Source organism: Mrakia frigida (assembly GCF_051309035.1).
Source record: "Mrakia frigida strain ATCC 22029 unplaced genomic scaffold BDY24scaffold_3, whole genome shotgun sequence".
NCBI classification, from domain to species: Eukaryota; Fungi; Basidiomycota; class Tremellomycetes; order Cystofilobasidiales; family Mrakiaceae; genus Mrakia; species Mrakia frigida.
The window spans coordinates 477,782-495,495 of NW_027481278.1; the positions used below are offsets into that span (position 1 = coordinate 477,782).

The 17,714-nt window shown below is 54.0% G+C and overlaps 6 protein-coding genes across 6 annotated transcripts; 2 read left to right on the forward strand and 4 right to left on the reverse strand.

Moving 5' to 3' along the window:
- The first annotated feature begins 26 nt into the window (after positions 1 to 26).
- BDY24DRAFT_438231 (uncharacterized protein) lies at positions 27 to 2,863 on the forward strand. The gene is made up of 7 exons (XM_076644342.1): positions 27 to 540; positions 625 to 680; positions 762 to 1,156; positions 1,249 to 1,318; positions 1,386 to 2,207; positions 2,295 to 2,426; positions 2,513 to 2,863. The coding sequence occupies exons 1-7, from the start codon at positions 262 to 264 to the stop codon at positions 2,784 to 2,786; spliced, it is 2,028 nt and encodes a 675-aa protein (XP_076500288.1). The 5' UTR covers positions 27 to 261; the 3' UTR covers positions 2,787 to 2,863.
- A 121-nt stretch (positions 2,864 to 2,984) lies between these two features.
- On the reverse strand, positions 2,985 to 4,670 carry BDY24DRAFT_376756 (Ribokinase-like protein; the record flags this gene model as incomplete). Its single annotated transcript, XM_076638696.1, has 6 exons — positions 2,985 to 3,262; positions 3,385 to 3,663; positions 3,798 to 4,090; positions 4,218 to 4,432; positions 4,504 to 4,573; positions 4,639 to 4,670. The coding sequence occupies 6 exons, from the start codon at positions 4,668 to 4,670 to the stop codon at positions 3,090 to 3,092; spliced, it is 1,062 nt and encodes a 353-aa protein (XP_076500289.1). The 3' UTR covers positions 2,985 to 3,089.
- Positions 4,671 to 4,950: 280 nt separating this feature from the next.
- On the reverse strand, positions 4,951 to 8,377 carry BDY24DRAFT_160361 (major facilitator superfamily domain-containing protein). The gene is made up of 19 exons (XM_076636171.1): positions 8,064 to 8,377; positions 7,882 to 7,945; positions 7,799 to 7,815; positions 7,671 to 7,734; positions 7,486 to 7,607; positions 7,362 to 7,372; positions 7,202 to 7,284; positions 7,063 to 7,127; positions 6,933 to 6,992; positions 6,777 to 6,822; positions 6,660 to 6,709; positions 6,451 to 6,587; positions 6,242 to 6,344; positions 6,095 to 6,166; positions 5,868 to 5,983; positions 5,631 to 5,745; positions 5,434 to 5,522; positions 5,262 to 5,346; positions 4,951 to 5,170 (listed from the first exon to the last, which is right to left on the reverse strand). Exons 1-19 carry the CDS (start codon positions 8,230 to 8,232, stop codon positions 5,055 to 5,057), a joined length of 1,584 nt encoding a protein of 527 aa, XP_076500290.1. The 5' UTR covers positions 8,233 to 8,377; the 3' UTR covers positions 4,951 to 5,054.
- A 980-nt stretch (positions 8,378 to 9,357) lies between these two features.
- SUA7 (transcription factor SUA7) lies at positions 9,358 to 10,828 on the forward strand (the record flags this gene model as incomplete). Its single annotated transcript, XM_076642671.1, has 4 exons — positions 9,358 to 9,444; positions 9,600 to 9,755; positions 9,869 to 10,381; positions 10,508 to 10,828. 4 exons carry the CDS (start codon positions 9,358 to 9,360, stop codon positions 10,826 to 10,828), a joined length of 1,077 nt encoding a protein of 358 aa, XP_076500291.1.
- A 303-nt stretch (positions 10,829 to 11,131) lies between these two features.
- On the reverse strand, positions 11,132 to 13,414 carry BDY24DRAFT_376775 (kinase-like domain-containing protein). Its single transcript, XM_076638697.1, has 7 exons — positions 13,106 to 13,414; positions 12,821 to 12,975; positions 12,506 to 12,627; positions 12,250 to 12,374; positions 12,067 to 12,166; positions 11,598 to 11,911; positions 11,132 to 11,504 (listed from the first exon to the last, which is right to left on the reverse strand). The coding sequence occupies exons 1-7, from the start codon at positions 13,247 to 13,249 to the stop codon at positions 11,436 to 11,438; spliced, it is 1,029 nt and encodes a 342-aa protein (XP_076500292.1). The 5' UTR covers positions 13,250 to 13,414; the 3' UTR covers positions 11,132 to 11,435.
- A 1,328-nt stretch (positions 13,415 to 14,742) lies between these two features.
- Positions 14,743 to 17,068, reverse strand: BDY24DRAFT_376778 (Alpha/Beta hydrolase protein). Its single transcript, XM_076638698.1, has 12 exons — positions 16,884 to 17,068; positions 16,574 to 16,814; positions 16,452 to 16,466; positions 16,302 to 16,359; positions 16,137 to 16,189; positions 15,960 to 16,037; positions 15,785 to 15,892; positions 15,600 to 15,693; positions 15,389 to 15,511; positions 15,118 to 15,225; positions 14,978 to 15,021; positions 14,743 to 14,852 (listed from the first exon to the last, which is right to left on the reverse strand). Exons 1-12 carry the CDS (start codon positions 17,062 to 17,064, stop codon positions 14,804 to 14,806), a joined length of 1,152 nt encoding a protein of 383 aa, XP_076500293.1. The 5' UTR covers positions 17,065 to 17,068; the 3' UTR covers positions 14,743 to 14,803.
- Between the last annotated feature and the right edge of the window lie 646 nt (positions 17,069 to 17,714).

Genomic DNA, 17,714 nt, shown 5'->3' on the forward strand with positions numbered 1-17,714 from the left:
CGATTCTGACTCCCTTGAAACTCAACTCGTCGGAGCCGAAGCTCTCTCAAAAAATCTTCAATTCGAGATCTCAGAGCGACAAGGCTCACAAGAATCTAATCCCTTCAAAAATCTCACTTATGGAAAGTGACTAGTTTTCCTCTTTTGACCGACCGAAGCGACGCCCAATCGCTCCGGCATCCATCCCCTCCTCCCTCCCTTCCTTCCTTCCCCTCCTAACCATCAGCATCGCTCCTTCCCCAGGCTTGGGTCGAACAGATCATGATCCCCTCCCTCCTTCTCCCTCAGGAGATTCGATACCTCACCTCCCTCGCTCTACGACAGAAACGAACTCCTCCTCTCCTCGCTCTCTCGTTGAGATCGTTGACCACCTCCCTTCCTCCTTCTCCTCGACCAATCTCCACGTTCGCCCGTCCTCTTCCTCCTTCAAACTCTCGGCTGGGAAACCGATACGAGCTTCAGAGGCGATCTTTCCATGCTTCGAGCAAGAGGGAGATCGCTCTGCCAGCTTTGATCTGGCCGCTTCTTGGGTTCCTGAAGGTGAGAGAGAGCTCGAGGTCGTCGACGTCTCCCCTCCCTCCCTCGTTCGATGGATCCTGACCTTGTCCTCTTCTCTTTTCACAGTCCTCCGCGATGGTCACCGTCATAGGAACCATCACTCGTGTAGCCGTATCTTTCCTGTTCGTTTCTACAATCCAACCTCTTGTTCTCTCTCTCTCTCTCATGCGCTCAACCCTAAACTCTCTTGTTCCTCCTCCCAGACCTCTCCATCTCTTCACCTTCCTCAAATCCCTCAAACACCTCCGTCGATACGATCCTTTAGACCCTCACCACCTTCAATCTCGTCCCAAAGTCTCCCAACAAGCCTTGTTGATCCATTACAACTCCCCTCGCCCTTCCCTCTCCTACCCTTCGTTCCCAACCACCCCCGCCCTCTCGATCCTGTCCTCCTCCAACTCGTCCCTCCCCGTCCCACCAGCACCTCCGCCGGAACTGCTCCTGGAACTGAACCAGCTGAGGGAGTGGGAGAAGAAGGGAGAGAAATGGTTCAGGAAGAAGATGATGGCGATCAACTTGATCCTCGCGACGCTGCTCGGTCCGGTGCTGATCTTTGGGTTGGTCGTGCTGGCTGGGTTGGAGAGGACGCCGTTGACGGGTGAGTACTCTTAACTCTTTTTGCGTTTCATTGGAAGCAGACTTCGAAAGTCGTCGCTAAACCTTTCGCGTCTCCCTCTCGCGTCGCTTCAGGTCGATGGAGAGTGTTGCTCATCTCTCCCGAGGAAGAGGAAACGATTCACGAGGCTCTTCTCGCAACCGGGTTGGTACCTCCTCTCTATCTCTCGATCCGGAGACTTCGCTGACCGTCTTGTTCTGGTCTCACACAGCTGGTTCCAAGCCGTCCTCGACGTCCTCGCTCCCTCCTCCCAAAACCCCATCAACATCGTTCCCGCCGACGACTGGCGTTGGAACTGGGTCGAATCAACCCTCCGTCGCCTCGAGCTCGGAGCTCAAAGCTGCGTTGATCGTCATTACGACCCTTCCTCCCCTTCTTCCTCCCCCGTCGATCCCAACTTCCCTCCTCCTCCTCCACCCGCCTTCCCACTCCACCCTCGTCCTCGAGCCTCTCAAACGCTTCACTCCCTCTGCTCCTGGACGATCTGCCCTCCTCCCGCTTCCGAATCCAAGCTCGAACCCGAACCCGAACCCATCAATCAAGGCGCACCGAAACTCGACGGACCTCCTTATCAACTTTTACTCCTCGAATCTCCTCAAGCCAACGCGTTCTCGTACGGCTTTGGAGGGAACGGAGCAGCGGGAGTGGTCGTCAACACGGGAATGCTCGATGAAATCCTCGGTTTCAACCCCTCCTCCCAACCCTCTTCTTCTTCCTCGTCCTCGTCGTCGTCGAACAACAACAGCCCCCCAACTCAACGCAAATCCCTCCTCTCCTACTTTCTCCCTTCAACCAACACCAACACCAACAACAACAACCTCAACTCCTCCCCTCCCTATCCCGATCGTCGAACGCAACCTCTCAACGAACCAACGGAAGCTCAGACGCTTCACCTCGCGTCCATCCTGGCTCATGAAATGGCCCACCTCCTGCTGTCGCATCACCTCGAAACCCTGAGCTACTCGAGCGTGCTCCTGCCGAGTGCGATCAACCTCGTGGTGGATCTGGTAAGGGTTGTGCTGTTTCCTGTGACGTACGTTTTCCTCTCCTCTCTCTCTCTCTTTCTCGCTTTGCTTCTCCTCGAACGCTGAGCTCTTCCTTTCTCTCTCGTTCGCGGCAGCATGATCGCCGGTCCGTTCTTCAACGACGCGATCGGAAACCTCTCCAACCAAGCCCACTCCCAAGTCAAACTCATGCACGAGTCCTGCTCGTCCCAGCGATTAGAGGTCGAGGCGGATCTCGTTGGATTACGGTTCGTTTCGTCCCTCCCTTTCCTTTCCTTCTTTCTTTCCCTCCCCGCTCACCTCTCCCTCTCTATTTTTCGTTTCACTTTCTCAGCATCCTCTCCGAATCCTCCTTCAACCCCTACTCTGCCTCCATCTTCTGGAACTCCTCACCTTCCCACCTCGACGGACTCACCCACCCTGACTCCTCCCAACCGCCTGGAGGAGGAGGATGGTTCGCCAACTGGAGATCATCAGCGTCAGCGCGGCAGGAGGAGAAGGGGAAGAGTCATCCTGCGGATGGGGTGAGGGCGAACGCGGTGAGGGCCGAGTTGGAACGGTGGAGGAGGGAGTGGGAGGGGAGGGAGATGGGGAAGGGAGGAGGTTGAGTTTGGTTGTATGTCTCTGTTGTTTGGGTTTGATCATAGGTTATTTTGTTAGATTTAGGTACGTGAGATCTCCACCCTTTCTTTTAGATACTGTACTGTCAAGCGACGGAGCAAGAGAGAGCGAGGTCAACGCGTCGAATGAAAACGAGCAGAGCTGTCTCGTTCCCTTTTCTCTGTAAAGGAAACGACAGGTCGAAACTGAGAAGATGAAGAACATAAACTAACGCATCTCTCTCCACTACCCCTCCTTAAGTCTATAACGAGCTGAAAATCCAAAACTGAACGCTCTAGTCTACAATAAAATCACGAAGAAGAAGAAGAAGACGACGTCGCGTCCATCCTGTTCCAAAGCTTCTCCAACCGATCCTTCGGCAGGTCGCCGTTCCATCGCTCCTCCCCTTCCACAGTCGTAACAAGTTCAGGAAGTCCGAACTGTTGGACGACGAACGAGGCTGAGACGCAAGCGTAGGCGGCAGCTTTGCGAAGAAAGAAGAAAGAAAGAAACGGGAATCAGTTTCGTCTCTCTCTCTCTCTCTCGTGGATTCCCCTTCCGTTTCCTTCTCTCAAGCACAAAGACAAACAAAAAGGCTGAACTCACCTCTGAAAATATCCCCACCCTCCTTCTCCAACCCAGCGATCAACCCGCCCAAGAACGAGTTCCCAGCCCCCGTCACGTCCCTCACCTCCTCCTTCTCCTCCTCCTTCCAGTACGCCGGCACCCACCGAACTCCTCCTGAGCGCGTCCCAACGCACGCTCCTAAGGCTCCGCATCGGAGGACGACGGAGGTGGTGAGGGGGAGGGTAGGGAAGTCGAGGAAGGTTTGGAGGAGGGAGGCGAATTCGGCAGGGGTGGAGGGAGGGGGGAGGGAGAGGAGAGCTTGTCGAAGTGAGAAAGGAAGGGATTCGAAGGAATGACAGGACAGGTAAAAAGGAAGAAACGTTAGTGTTCTTGTTCGAGAGAGCTTTGTTCGAGTTTCATAAACAAGGTACTAGACGAGGAACGAAACGAACCAGCAGCCTCGTCGTGATTCGGACTCAACACGTCCACCACCGCCATCGCTTTGATCAGATCCTCCAGATACTCGGGTTTGCAAAACATAGGGTGAGGTTCCCAGACTATGCGAGGTTTCCATCCTTTCCCTTCGTACGACGTCGAAGCGGAAGACGCGATCGACTCGAACGCTGCTGAGGTCGAGAGGGCTTCCAGGGGGGAGGAAACGAGGTGAAGGTATTTCGCTTGGACGAGAGGAGTGCAGACGAAGGAGTAAGGAGTGATGGGGTTCGGAGGGGTTTCGTATCGGAATCTGAGAGCGGGAAGAGGATAAAGAAGTCAGAGAGACCGGAGCCGTCCGAAGGGAAGGAAAGGAGCTCATTGAACCTCGTTTTCCTTCCTTTTGCTTGAAACCGTAGAGAGAGAGATAAGAGACTCACGAGCGTTCCTTCCCTTTGTACTCTATCAGCGCTTTGACACTAGCCCCATAGCTCGTCCTCCAGGCCCACATCTCCTCCCCAAACTTGACCCTCAGGTCTTCGAACTGAGCAGGTCGATTCTCGACCATCTCCTCCGTGTCGACGAGGATCCGAGTTTCCTCTGGACGAAGCCAGAGTCGAGAGCCGATGATGCAGTAGAGACCTCCTCCTCCGATCTGTTAAACAGCTCAGTATCAGGCTTCGAAGGGAACACGGAGAGAGCCAGGAGAGGCGGGAAGGAACTAACTTGATGAAGCGGAGGTTTGGTTTCGCTGCCGTCGGCGTTCAGGAAGGTGAAGCAGTCGATGAGGACGGTTCTGGAGGTAGATAGGACCAAAGTCAGAAGGATGAGAGTGTTGAGAAGGAAGGAGAGAGAGCTGACCCTATGCTAGTGAGGACGGGAGGAGAGGACATGGCCGTTGGGAGGAAGGAAATGAAGGTGAGCTTTCAATTTCGACCGTCGGGCAGGAAACACGATTGGGTCCGAAGTCTTCGAGGCCGCCGCTTGTGTGTTTATCTTCGAGAGATAAATCTCCGGTCGCAAAGAAAAAAACGAGTTAGGATGCAGATTCTTCTGATCAACGAAGATGTCGGGGACGAGCGAAGGCTGAAGGGAGGCAGGGGAGGGAGGGAGAGCGTCGCTGAGTCGCCGATGCTTCGTTCTTTCTCTTCACTCGAAACAGCAAGAAGACATCTCCGTGAAATACAACCGAGTCTTTATGTGAGGAGAACAAACCACTAAACAGAACTCTAAAGAACGGCCCTCCGACTCTCTCTCTCCCCGCCGTCCGATCTGCTCTACTTCGTCTCCTCGATCGGAGCGACCTCTCCAAACTCCTCAGAAGACCTCTGCTCCCTTGACCCCTTTCCTGCATCTCTTCGAGCGAGGTAGAAGACGACTCCGGTCCAGATGACTTGCGAACGAGAAAGAAAAAAGCGAACCAAGAAGCTATCAGCTCGTTGCTTTTCGAGACGCGACGTCGAACGGGAGGGGAGGCGACTCACTGAGTCCCGCAGAGAGTGACATCGAGTAGATGTGACCTTTATGAGCTAACGGCATGTCGGTTTGCTTCCAGAGGAAGTTGGGAACCTGAAGGGGAAGTAGGATGGGGAGAGTCAGCGTCTTGTTTCCATGTGCTTTCAGCGCGACGAGCGAGAAAGCAGAATCGGAACTCACGATGGCTTGAACGGTGTAGGTGAGAGTGTTGGCAAGACCTATGACGATCGCTCGTTTCTCGGAGTCGGCAGCGCAGATCTCGTTGATCCCTGGGGAAAGGGAAAAGAGGGAGGTGGGGAAAGGTCAGCGTCGTCGAGTCGGAGAGACTCGATCTCGTGGCAGACAAGGAGCAAGCGAAATTGTGAAAGAGTTCTCACAGGTCATTGTAAGCATCCCGATTGATCCTGCTGATGGTAGAAGCCAGTATAGAGCGGTCCGAAGTTTGATCGAGTCGTACAGCGAAGTGTTGAGGATGATCGCGTTCCACAGGACCTGCGGGAAGAAAGAACGCGTCGAGGTTAGGTATCGGTTGGCTCGAGGAAGAGGTGAAAGGGTTCCTGAGCCTGAAGCCATGGTATGGGATGTAGGAAGGGTAAACGAAGGCAGGTGCTCACGTTTCCAGCGCATCCCACGACGATCCACGGCCAACGTCGTCCTTTGAGGACACCGTCGCTCGTCCATGCGAAGAAGAGAGCTACGACGACGAAGATAGCTTGCCCAGGAAGGGGCACTGAGAGGAAAGGGAAGAGAAGATGGCGAGTGTGAGTTTGAGCCACGCGTTGAGGAGCTTTCGAGCCCCGACGACATCTCCTTCCGAAGGGACCTGATCAGCAGCACTCACGAAGGTTGATCTGAGAAACGGAGTACGTATGCCCAGGAACGGGAGCTTTGTGAGTGGCGGTGGGGTTGAAGCCTGCGACGAAGAAAGAAAGAGGTCAGCGTGAGAAAAAGACAACGAAGATGGACAAGAAGCGCAATTGCGACCTACTTTTCAGCCAGAATCCCATGGGTTGCTGAACCGGAGCGTTGTTGAAGAGTATGTACATCAAAGGGAGTACATACAGGTGCCAAGAAGAGAACAGTGCTTTGACCTGAGGGAGAACAAGGGAGAAGGAGTGGAAGGTCAGGACGCGTCGTGAGAGTTTGACGTCGCCTTTTCTCCTCAACCACATCGTCAAACGAAAGGTCAAGCCTCACCTTACTCCTCGTCCACGGGGAAGGCTCAGCTCGACCAGCGACCTTCATTCGTTGACGGGTGAGCTCGAGATCCGAAGCGGTAAGCCAGAAGGTCGGTTTCGTGTTCTTTCCTGGGAGACCTGGGAAGAAGATGTAGCCTGCGAGGTGGATAGAAAGGAAAGAATAAGTTAGAGGAGGGATCTGAAGCTGAACGAAAGGGGGATCCTCACCGAGAATCGCAACGGCGAAGGAAATGACCGCGTCGATGATGAAGGTCCATCTGTTCGAACGAAGGAAGACTCAGAACTGAAGACATGGCGTTTGAGGAAGTAAGAAGTGAACTTTACCTCCAACCCTCCAATCCGTTGACTCCATTGAGACCCTTACTAGCACCTGTATTCGGGATAAAGAAGGAGCAGGAGGTCAGTCTCAAAGTTGAAACCTCGACGCGACTCCTTAAACCCTGCTTCCTTCGACATCTAAGGCGAAAGAAATCGACTCACCAGTTTGGATGAAGCCACTGAACATGCCTCCTAGCACGCCTGACACGTAGAAGATGCAAGCTAAACGGGGAGACGAAGGGTGAGTCGCCAGATCGAGCAAGAGGTTGAACAGAGATTGAGCTCGACTCACCTCGCTTCGCAAGCTCCTTCTTGCCGTAGTAGCTTCCGAGAATATAATGAGCGGCGGGGAAGAATCTGAAAGAGAAGTGAGCACGTCAGCCGGGTTCGAGAAAGAAGCGAGAGACGAAACGAGAAAGAAGAGAACGAACCCTGATTCGAAGAATCCGACGAGGAAGCGAAGGGCGTAGAGAGTTGGGATATCCTTAACGGCGTACGTGGCAAGTGTGCAGATCTGAGAGAGGGATGGGAAGGAGCTGAGATGGTCAGAATCTGGCGAAGAACAGCAGAAGAGAGAGAACGAGGACGCACACTCCATCCGACTGCAAAGAGAGAGAGAGAGAGAGAGAGAGAGAGAGAGAGAGAGAGAGAGAGAGAGAGCTAGCTTCAGTATCGAGCGGTCGAGCGAGAAGATAGAGAGCTCAGTTGGACTCACGCTCGATCGTAGGGATGATGTAGCGAGGAGAGACTCGAGTGAGAGTAAGAAGAACAGGCATCTGCCCGATCACGTATCCAGCCGTCCATAGCGACGTCGCGGTAGTGAGCTGATTGCCGTACCTGGAGAAATTTGCAAGAGGGAGTCAGGGAAGCTTCGAAGGCGACAAGAGAAGGGACACTCACATCCCCAGGTCCTCCTTCATGCCAGACAAGAACGCGTTCTGGATGTTGGTTTGGTCGAGATTTTCTGTTGAGAAGAAGACGGAGATCAGCAAGAGTACGGGAAGGTGAAAATAACACGAAGAACTCACTGACGAAGTAACCGAAGCTGCAGCGATGAAGATAGAGAGCGGTCAGAGAAGTAACGAGTTTGAGCGAGGACAGGGAGACGAACGAGGTGAGAACCAAAAGCGAGGCGTCGAGCTTTAAAAGCAGCTTTCTCTCTTCGGGAGAGGCATCTGAATAACGAATAGACAACAGAGTTAGAAGATCGTTCAGCTCTAAGACGTTTGAGCCAGTAGAAAAGCTCGGAAAGGGAGTCGTCTTCGCGAGCGAGACAAAGTTGAACGAACTCACCAGCTGTGTCCCACAGATACCCTAGCCACGTCTGTTTTCTCTTCGTCTGGTCGAGGGAAGACCGCAAGCTGCTGTCCTCGGAGTGAAGTTTGTCGTCGTCGAAGGAAGGCGTCGGTGAAGATCCCAAAACGACCTCTTGTCTGGCGATGATCTTGTCGTCGAATCCCATAGTTTGAAGAGAGGGGAAAAGGGAAAGGGAGTAGAAGTGATAGAAAGATGATCGCTGTCGGAAGCAAGACTAGTCGAGAGGCGAAGAAGAGAGCGACAGGAGCAAAAATGAAGCGCCAGAGAGTCGAGGTCGCAATTGAGAGACGAGCAGGCGAGCTGATGGGTTGAAAGACGTGCTGAGCCCGGTCTTTTAGCTGATCAGAGACGTCGGTATGTCCGAAATTAGCCCACTCCTGTTATCTGGAGATCGCATCAAGGGTGGAGGGGAAGGGCGAACGAGGAGCCATCGGAAGGAGGGATGGCGAGCTGGAAAGTGTCGAGCTCGGACGACGGCAACCTCCTTCCTCCCTTTGAGCGATTTAAGTTCCCTTTTTGAACTGGGAGAGTCGAGAAATGTCGATGGAGAGGTTTGATAGTGAAGATGAGGTCGACGATTTTTCGACCAGATGAGCGTCGGGAGCGAAAGAACGAGCCCAAAACAAAGAGGGAAGGAGCTCTGCTGTTTCGCCTCTGACCACGACCCTCCTCCCCTTCCCCTCCCTCCCCTCCCTCTTCTTTCACTCTTACTTCGCCGCCTCTCTTTCAGTAGAAGAGACACAGAAGGACAACCCGCACTCAAAGCGGCTGCATACTCGTCTTTTGCTTTCAAGGAACCAAAAGGGTGTGTAGCTCTTTGCTTAGATCGTCTCGAGAGAACAAGGGGAAGGGAGCTGAAGGAGCGCTCGAAGAGAGGCTGGAGAGAGCTCTAGAGCGGTTTGAAGCGGAGAAGTTGGTGGAATGCGAAGGTGGCATTCGAGTCGTAGTCTTGTTGAAGTCTCGAGTCTTTGGGAACGAAGGAGAAAGGAGGAGAGTGGACGAAGTGAGCTCGGACGGTGGAAGGTGTGGTGGCGGGTGACCCTTCGATTTCCTTCTCCCTTTCCTTTCCTCTTCTATACATACATCCACACTTTTAGTCCCTCGATATTCTTGATCCTGAAACGAGGTGCTAACGCTCTCTTGAAATCCCTACCTCTCTCAGTCCTCGTATCCCTCACCCTTCGTCTCCCAAAGCTTTCCTCCCTCCCTCCTCCTTCCTTCCTTCGCCGTCCGTCGTCGTCGTCGAGTACTCTTCGTCCGGTCTCAACCGATGGCTTTTGTTCAGCCCTTCCCTCTCTCGAGGAACCCTACGGCTGCTCCGCTTCTCAAGGCTGGGCCCAAGGCTCCCGTTTCTCCGGTAAGTAGAGCTCTCCTTCGACGGGAAGGAAAGGGAGGGAGGGAAGGATGTTGAGCTCTCCTTCTTTGCTGACAAACTCGTTCTCTCTCTCTCCTTCTCTTCCCACCTACTCCCATCACCTTCCTATCCCTGTCCCTCATCTTCAACGTACCCAGATCACTGGTCCAGACCTAGCAGTCCACCTCTCGTGCCCGGAGTGCGCACCTCTCAAGCCTGAGATCATCGAGGAGTTTGGTTCGGGAGATTTGGTGTGTGGAGGGTGTGGTTTGGTGTTGGGAGACAAGATCGTTGATACTAGGAGTGAATGGAGAGTGAGTCTCAGCTTTCCTCCTTGTTTTTATCGAGTGCCTCAGTGAGAAGAAGCGTCGAAGGGAAGCACGTCGTTGACTCGCGTCCCCTCTTCTTCTCTTTCTTCTCTTCGCAGACCTTCGCCAACGACGAAGGAGACGACCCTTCACGAGTCGGAGCCGCCAACAACCCTCTCGACGGTCCCGAGTCTTTCGAAACCGGTATCTCGTTCCGAGACGGAAACACTGGACTCTCTCGAGAGCTTCAACGAGCTTCCCACAAGGCCTTCACCAAGACCGAGAAGTCCCTCGCCAACGCCTACACCGAGATCGCCGCCACCTGCGACAAGGTTTCGCTCGGAAAGCAGATCACCGATACGGCCAAGCAGCTCTACAAGCGAGCGACGGAGGAAGGAGTTCTCAAGGGGAAACCTCAGGACGCCATCATCGCGGCCTGCATCTTCATCGCCTGTAGGCTGGCCAAGTCGCCGAGGACGTTCAAGGAGATCTGCACGCTCACCCAGGTCCCGAAGAAGATCCTAGCCGCTTGCTACAGGCAGTTGGAACGAGCGTTCGACGAGGTCAAGGCCAACGGAGGACAGTCGATCGGATCGCCTTCGTCCAACCCAACTCCTCTCCCTCCTCCCTCCGTCGACTCCTCCTCCTCCTTCAACAACACCCCTACCCAACCCCTCCCTTCCACCATCGCTCCAGGAATCTCGGACGCAGCGTTCGAACACGCCAGGAACGAATCGGAAACCCAAGTCATCTCCCAGATGCTCCCTCGATTCATCTCCAACCTCGGCTTCTCCGTCGTCCCTGGCTTCCAATCTGCCTGCATCCACGTCCTCATCGCCGGAAAGGCCCTCGGACTCATCGACGGTCGATCCCCGCTCACCGTCGTTGGATCGTTGCTCTACTTCATGTGCCACCTCTGGGGAGTGCCCAAGACGGCGAAGCAGATCTGTCAGGTGGTGGATACGACCGAGGGGACGATCCGAGGGAGGTACAAGGTGCTGGTGGAGAAGAAGGACTTCTTGATCAAGAGGGAGTGGTTGGAGAGTGGGAAGGCAAAGCTGGAGAGGTTGCCTCACTAGTGGTTTTCGTTGCTTTCCTTTCGCTTTCGGGGTTCCGTCGCGCGTCGAGTTTCGTCGGTTCTTTTCTTTCTCTTTTGCTCTCTTTCCCCCCTCTCTCTTTCTTACTTTGTGCTACCTCTCTCTCTCTCTCTCTCTCTCTCTCTCTCTACCACTTGCTTAACCCCCTTTACGCTCTCACCATGTACCAGTCTCGTCCCCTCTCGTCCCTCTTTTTATACCGCTTTCAACCCTACTTAAAAACATCACGATGGATCCCTTTTTTTACTGTAATCCTCGCTTCGATCCCTCGACGAATCGACGAAAGAAAAGGTAAACAGGTGGATGGTATACGAGTCGAGACGGAACGACGACAAACGGGGTAGACTATATAGTAGGCGAGAAAAGCAGAAAGATCAAACGAAAAAACGAGGAGACGAGAGGAGCGAGGGAGGGGAAGAAACGAGACCTGCGAGGGAGCGTGCAATGCGTGCGTGTTTTTTTGGGGGTAGTAGTAAGTGCGAAGGGAGGGGAAAACGATATGCTAGGTAGGGAAACCGAGGTTGAGCGAAAAGCAAGAGAAGACGAGAACGACGACGAGGGGAAGAGTTGAACGAACGAACGAGCTCGGTTAGAGAGCTTTCGCCCAAGCCTCCAGATCAACAGGCTTCGACTTGATCTCCTCCATCCATGGAGTCACCTACCAAACGAAAACAAAGGGATCGGTCAGACACTTGTCCTCTCCCTCAAACCACCGAAAAAAAAACTCGACGCGTCTCTCCAAAAAACTCACCAACAACTCGCCAGGACTAGGTCTCTCCCCCGGATCCTTCCTCAAACAATCCTCCACGAACCTCCCCTCCTTCGTCTCCTCCCCCCAGGGTTCTCCCAGCTTGGGAGCCGGCTCGTTCACGATGTGCTGCAGCAGATCCAAGATGGACATGGTCATGCCGCCTCCGCCCAGCGAGACGCCTTGGGACTTGCGCTTGTCCTTCTTGTCGGCGGTGGAGGTTGGTTTGCGAGGAGGGAGAGGGGAAGGCTCGGAGTTGGAGTTGGAGTGGATGGTGGAGTCTTCGGGTTCGGAGAGGTCCGAGTCGGCGTCGGAATCTGGGAGGGGAAGGAGGGGGTGGGTGGGTGGGCGGGCGGGAGGAGGAGGAGGGAGGAGGGAGGAGGGAGAAGAAGGAGAAGAGAGGAAAGTTAGCGAGCGGTAGAGGGGAGATGAAAGGATGGAGAGAGAGAGAGAAGGGAAGGAAGGGACGAACCAGAGAAAGGGAACCTCCCCAAAGCGAGCTCGATCAACGAGATCCCGAGGGACCAGACGTCCGATTTAACCGTGTAGGGAGCTCCTTGGATCCGTTCGGGCTACCGAACCAACAACATCCAAAAAACGACGTCATAAAATCGCGTCTGAGTTCGAACTCGAGCAAGAAGGAAAGGAGACTCACGCTCATGTACGTGCTCGTCCCAACGAAGGTGTTCGCAATCGAGTTGATCAACTCTCCCGAGACTCCAAAGTCGCAGAGCTTGATGTCTCCGTGGGAGTTGACGAGGATGTTGGATGGTTTGACGTCTGTCAATTACCAACGAAGGAAGAGGGGAGGGAGAGTCAGCCCTCGTTCTCGTTCGAAGAGGAATCGACGCGTCTCCCGACGAGGGAGAGAAAAGGAGATGTGGCTGGCAGTCGAATCGAACACTACTCACCTCGATGGATGATTCGATGAACGTCGTAGAGGTAGGTGAGCCCTTCGAGAACGGCGAGGGAGATCTTTCCGACGATGTCGATGTCGATGGGTCCGTGCTCTCGGTAGATGTTGTCGAGCGATCTGTTCGTGGTTGGTCCGAGGAGGGAGAGCGACGACGGAAAGAGTAGGGAAGGGGAAGATGAAGGTGAAGGTGAAGGGAAAAGAGTGGGAGCGAAGGGGAGTCAGCACCTGAGAAGAACGAGAGCGAACGAGTTCGAGCAAGACGAAGACGTCGACGAGGGAGGGAAGGAGAAACTCAAGCTCGAAAACTCACCCTCGATCCATGTGTTCCATGCAGATGCAGATATGAGGATCCGCCATGAACGCTCCGTAGAAACTCACGATGTAGACGCTCGAGCAGTCGTGCATGATCTGAAGTTCTCGAAGGATCTGCTTTCGAACCGAGGGTTTGGCGTCGATGAGGACGAGCTTTCGAACGACACGAGGAGGGGAGGGAGAACAAAAGGTCAAAGGGAAGTCAGCCTCTCTCAATCCTTCCTTCGAGCTCGGTCTACACCACTCTCACCCTCCCTCAGAGCACAGAACTCGATCTACTCACCTTTCTAGCCATGTACAGCCCACTCGGAACATGCAGCACCTTGGCCACCGTCCCTCCGTTCCCACTCCCCAACTCTCCCACCACTTTGAGATCCTCCGTCTTCAAATCCGTCTTGGTCTTCCCGTTCCCACCTCCCAGATCCATGTTGATCAACTGCTCGGACAACTTCTGCTGGTACGACACTCGAGGAGGAGGAGGCGTCGCTCTCGTCGAGGAGGTGGAGGAGGAGGAGGAGTGAGCGTGTCCGTTCGAGGAGAGGTGACCTTGCCCGTCCTTCTTTGTTGATCGAGTTGAGGATCCTGGAGTGGGAGCAGGTCGAGGAGGGATGGATTTCGAGATATCGAGTCCTGCGGGTTTCTTGCGGGAGATGCCAGAGGGTTTGCTGAGGCTCGCTGCTGGCGGGGGTGCTGAAGAGGAGGTCGAGGAGGAAGGAGGAGGAGGAGCTGGAGCTGGAGATGAGTGGCTGCTGAGGGACTTTGAAGAAGAGGAAGAAGTTCTCTCTCTCGACCTTGTCGTCGTCGTCGTCTTCGTCGGAGGGAGAGGAGCCGGATGAGGATGCTGCAAGTGTTGATGCTGAGGGAGAGGGACCGAGTCGTTGGCGATGAGGATAGGAGGAGCGTCCTCGTCTTCGGGAGGAGGAGGAGCAAGAGCTTCAGCCGTGAGCTGGAGAGCTTTGGGGTTGCGCTTCTTCTTGGGAGGGATCAGGCCGGGGAAGGTGGACATCTTTTTTTGAGGAAAGGCGCTGGTGGTGGTGATGGTGGTTGAGAGGGAAGGAAGGAGGGAAGGAAGGAGGGCGGAGGATGAAAGGGGAGTGTTGGTTGAGCTTCGAGACAAAGGGAACGGAGGGCCAAAGAAGGGAAGTCAGCATACAGCTGAAGGGAAAAAGGGAAGGCTTTGGTATATACTCACAACGAAGAGTTCTAATGGGTTGATCTGCGAAAGAGAGAGGAAGAACGATGATGGCCGTTGAGAGGGAGAGGGAGAATGAGAAAGGGTGAGGTCGACCTTCTCCTGAGAGGACCAGATCGGAGGGGGGTCCGTTGCTCGTTTCAGCGTCGAAAAAAAAGTAGGAAATGTCAGGGCGGAATTGGTTGGAAGAGACGTTCAATGACTTGAAAAAGAGTAGAAAAAACAAAATCCTGGTGAGAGAGAAGCGAGTGGAGGGAGGCGAAGGGGAGAGAGAGAAGCGACCACGACGGGGGAACCAAACAAAGAGGTCGGCCCTCCTCCTCCTCCTCGTCCTCGTCCTCAATTGATTCTCTCCCTCGCTGGGGTTCTTGCTCGACGGTTATGTATGCGACTGATTCCAATCGAATGTTCATCCAGATAAACGCCCCCGAGCTCATCAGTCAGCCAGAAAACCGGGGGGAGCAGCAACTCACGGCCTCGCGGGACGCAGAACGAACAAGAAGGGACGGACGCGTCTCTCCAATCTCGCTGATCTCTTCAGCTTTTCCCCCCTTTCCCTCCGCTTTGAACCACACACGACGCGCGGATAGTCTCAACTCTCGAAAGCGATAAGCGCCAGAAACGAGAACGAAACGTCACGCAACCTACATAGACGAAGGCGACAACATCGAAACTAAACGGAGCCACCGAGGAGGAGAAGGCTTTTCTGGACCTTTCTTCAAGCTCAGTTCAAAAACGACCCCCACATATATATTGCGCGGAATCCTTACACATTCCAAGATAGGGTTCTTAGGTCGACTTGATGAACCCCGAAACGAGCTGGATGAACTCGGCTGGCCTTTCGTACGAGGAACGAAAACGAAAACGACGCGTCGAAACGTCAGGACTTTGTCCTCTCTTGTCTCCAAAGACCCGCCAAAGGAGAAGAGAGATAGACACAGAGAGAGAGAGAGAGAGACTCACTTCTCCGCATGAACCCAATGCGACGTATCTAGTTCTTCCAGTTTCTGTATAAACGAAGGAAAACGAGAGTCAGCGGCGAGAGCGGAACGCGAAGAAAAAAAAAGTGAGAAGCGAGACGAGACGAGAGACGAGAGACGAACCATGTTCGGGAAGAAACTCTCCGCGGCAGGGATGTTATGTCTGTTGATATACTTTGATCTGGATCCTTTGACGAACAAGGTCGGACCGTCCCAGTGGATCTGTCCCGGCTGGTTGGTTGGGTGGTTCGATCAGAAGAAAGGAACGAAAAAAAAAAAATCAGGGCGTGCGTGAGCTTCGCTTCGACGGAAGAGGAGAGAGAGAGAGAGAGAGAGACGACGACGAAAGAGAGACTGAGAGAGAGAGAGAGGGGGACGAAGAACGAGAACGAACCTGGAAAGGGAAATCCCCGATCGCAGGAATCGCGTCCTTGAGGTACTGAAGGGGTAGACGGAAGGAGATTTTTTGATCTTTGAGGACCGAGTTGGTGAGGAGGAATTGGCGGATGGAGAGGGCCTTTGCGAAGGGAGGGGGAAAGAAAAAGGTCAAGTGTTTGGGAGTACGTTTGAAGACTTGCGGAGAGGGTTGGGTTGGGGGACGTTACCTTCTCGTACTTCTCGAGAATAGCATCCGCTTGACTCTTGGATTGAGCGTCCGAGTTTTCGATCTCAAGCATGCCGTCGCAGTAGCTCGCGAATCTGGAAAAAAAAGAACGAAACGCGTCGAAATTCAAAACGGATCAGCTCCTCGTTCGGCGGTCTTTTTGGAAGTCGAAAAGATTCGACTCACTCGGGACTGATCTTCCCCACTGCTGGAGCCATATCGACCGAGATCAAGGACTTGATAGGGCCGTTGAGGAGAGGGTGAAGAGCTGTGGCCATCACGACCTTGCCTCCCCTTTCGAAGAAGACCGACGAGACTTCGAGTCAGCTTCGAAAGGGCGACGAGCGTGGTAAAGACTCACATGGAATGACCCATCAGATGAACCTGTTTCGACGTGAGGTCGTGAGTCTTGAAAAAGTGAGAAACGTCCGAGGCCATCCTGGTTGGTCGAGGTAGAAGGAGACGGGAGAAACAGGAGGGAGGCGGAGTGAGCTCGAGAGCAATGAGAGATATGGAAGGGAGACGAGAGACTACTGACGACATATAGGTGTGTGAAGGAGTGTGAGGAGCGGTTCCGTGATTCCGAAGGTCCTGCGAGGTGGCGAAGGAGAAACATCGAGGGGTTGGGGAAAGGAGGGAAAGGTTGTGAGCTCAAGCTCATCGACCGAAAAGAAGCGACTCGTCGACGGCGAGAGGAACGAACCAGAGCGTAAACAGGCATGCTCAGCTCTTGAGCGAGTGCTCGAGTAAGAGATCTCCAGCTGAGATGTAGGCAAGAAGGTGAAGTGAGGAGCTCGAACAAAGCCGAGGAGGGAACTGATGGGGAGGGAGGGAAGGAGAGGTCGAAGCTCACTTCTGTTTCGACCCACTGAGCCATCGAGGAGAAAAGAAAAGGACAAAAAAATCAGCTTCTGCTGTATCATGAACGTCCTCTTGGAAGCGAGAAGGCTAAAGCGAGAAAGAGAAACGACTCACAACAGACCATGAGCGATAACCAGCGTGTCGACACCCTTTCTCGATTTGGGCTCAGCGAGCTCGAAGGGAAGGTCTACAGGTTCAGGGATCCCTGGTAGCTCAGACGAAGACAGATTCCGACGAGGAAAAAGAGAGGGGACCTGACGAGCTGTGCGAAGAAGGGAAGACGTTGAAGGGAGGAGGAGAGACCGAGGGAGGAGCATGGCGAGGGAAGGAGGGAAGGAATTGAGCTTGAATCGAGCTGAGAGGAGAAGAGGTTCAGCTCTCTCCTTTGCGCTGGGAAGGGCAAGAGGTTTGGAAGAGAGCTTACTGGGAGGGCTGAAAGTAGATAGAGGGGCTTGGTAGCGCTCGGAGGAAGGTTTTCTGCGATGCTCTTCTTTTTCGTTGGTGCTCGTTGGAGGGTCGAGGGAACCGGAGGCGAGACCAAACGAGGACGACTCTTCGCCTCGACAGTTTCGTTTTGTCCTCCGGAGTTTTCTACTTCCGACCATGAGCAGAGCGAGACTCGCCACTGTATGTTTTGTTTTCTTCAGCTACTCTAGAACCTCGTTAAAAATCCTTCTCTGAAACGTCAACCGTCAGCTCCCTCCCCTCCCTCCGACGTCGCTCCCTCCCTCCTTTCCTCGCGGCTCCTCCCTGCCTGATCGAGAAGCTACCTTCCTTCCTGCCTATCGCCAAGCTGCAGTCGAGAGTGACCATGCGAACAGCTGGAAGGGAAGAGATCCGAGGCGACTCCTCTCCCTCTCCCTCTCCCTCTCCCTCGCTCCTCTTCTCCCTCGCCGCTCCTCCCTCCCTCCCTCTCCTCCTCTCCAAACCCACCCACACCCACCAAACCCAGAACAAGGAAACCAGTCTCCTCCAGCCAACAGTCCCAACTCGTTTCACAGAGTTCGAACCATCAACATGAAAGAGAGGGAGGGAGGAGGGAGGGGAAGAAAGAAAGAAAAAAAAAGTGAAACGCGCGTCGTTTTCTTCAAACCCCCCAAGAAGAACTCGTCGAAGCAAGAGTAAGCCCCATTGAGTTACGCCAGGCGCAATCGCAGAACTATTCTTCAATGAGGAACATAAGGTAGGAGGTGTCATCGGGTCTTACACCTTACATGCAGTCTCCCTCCTCCAAAAGAGCTCCTCGAACCGACCG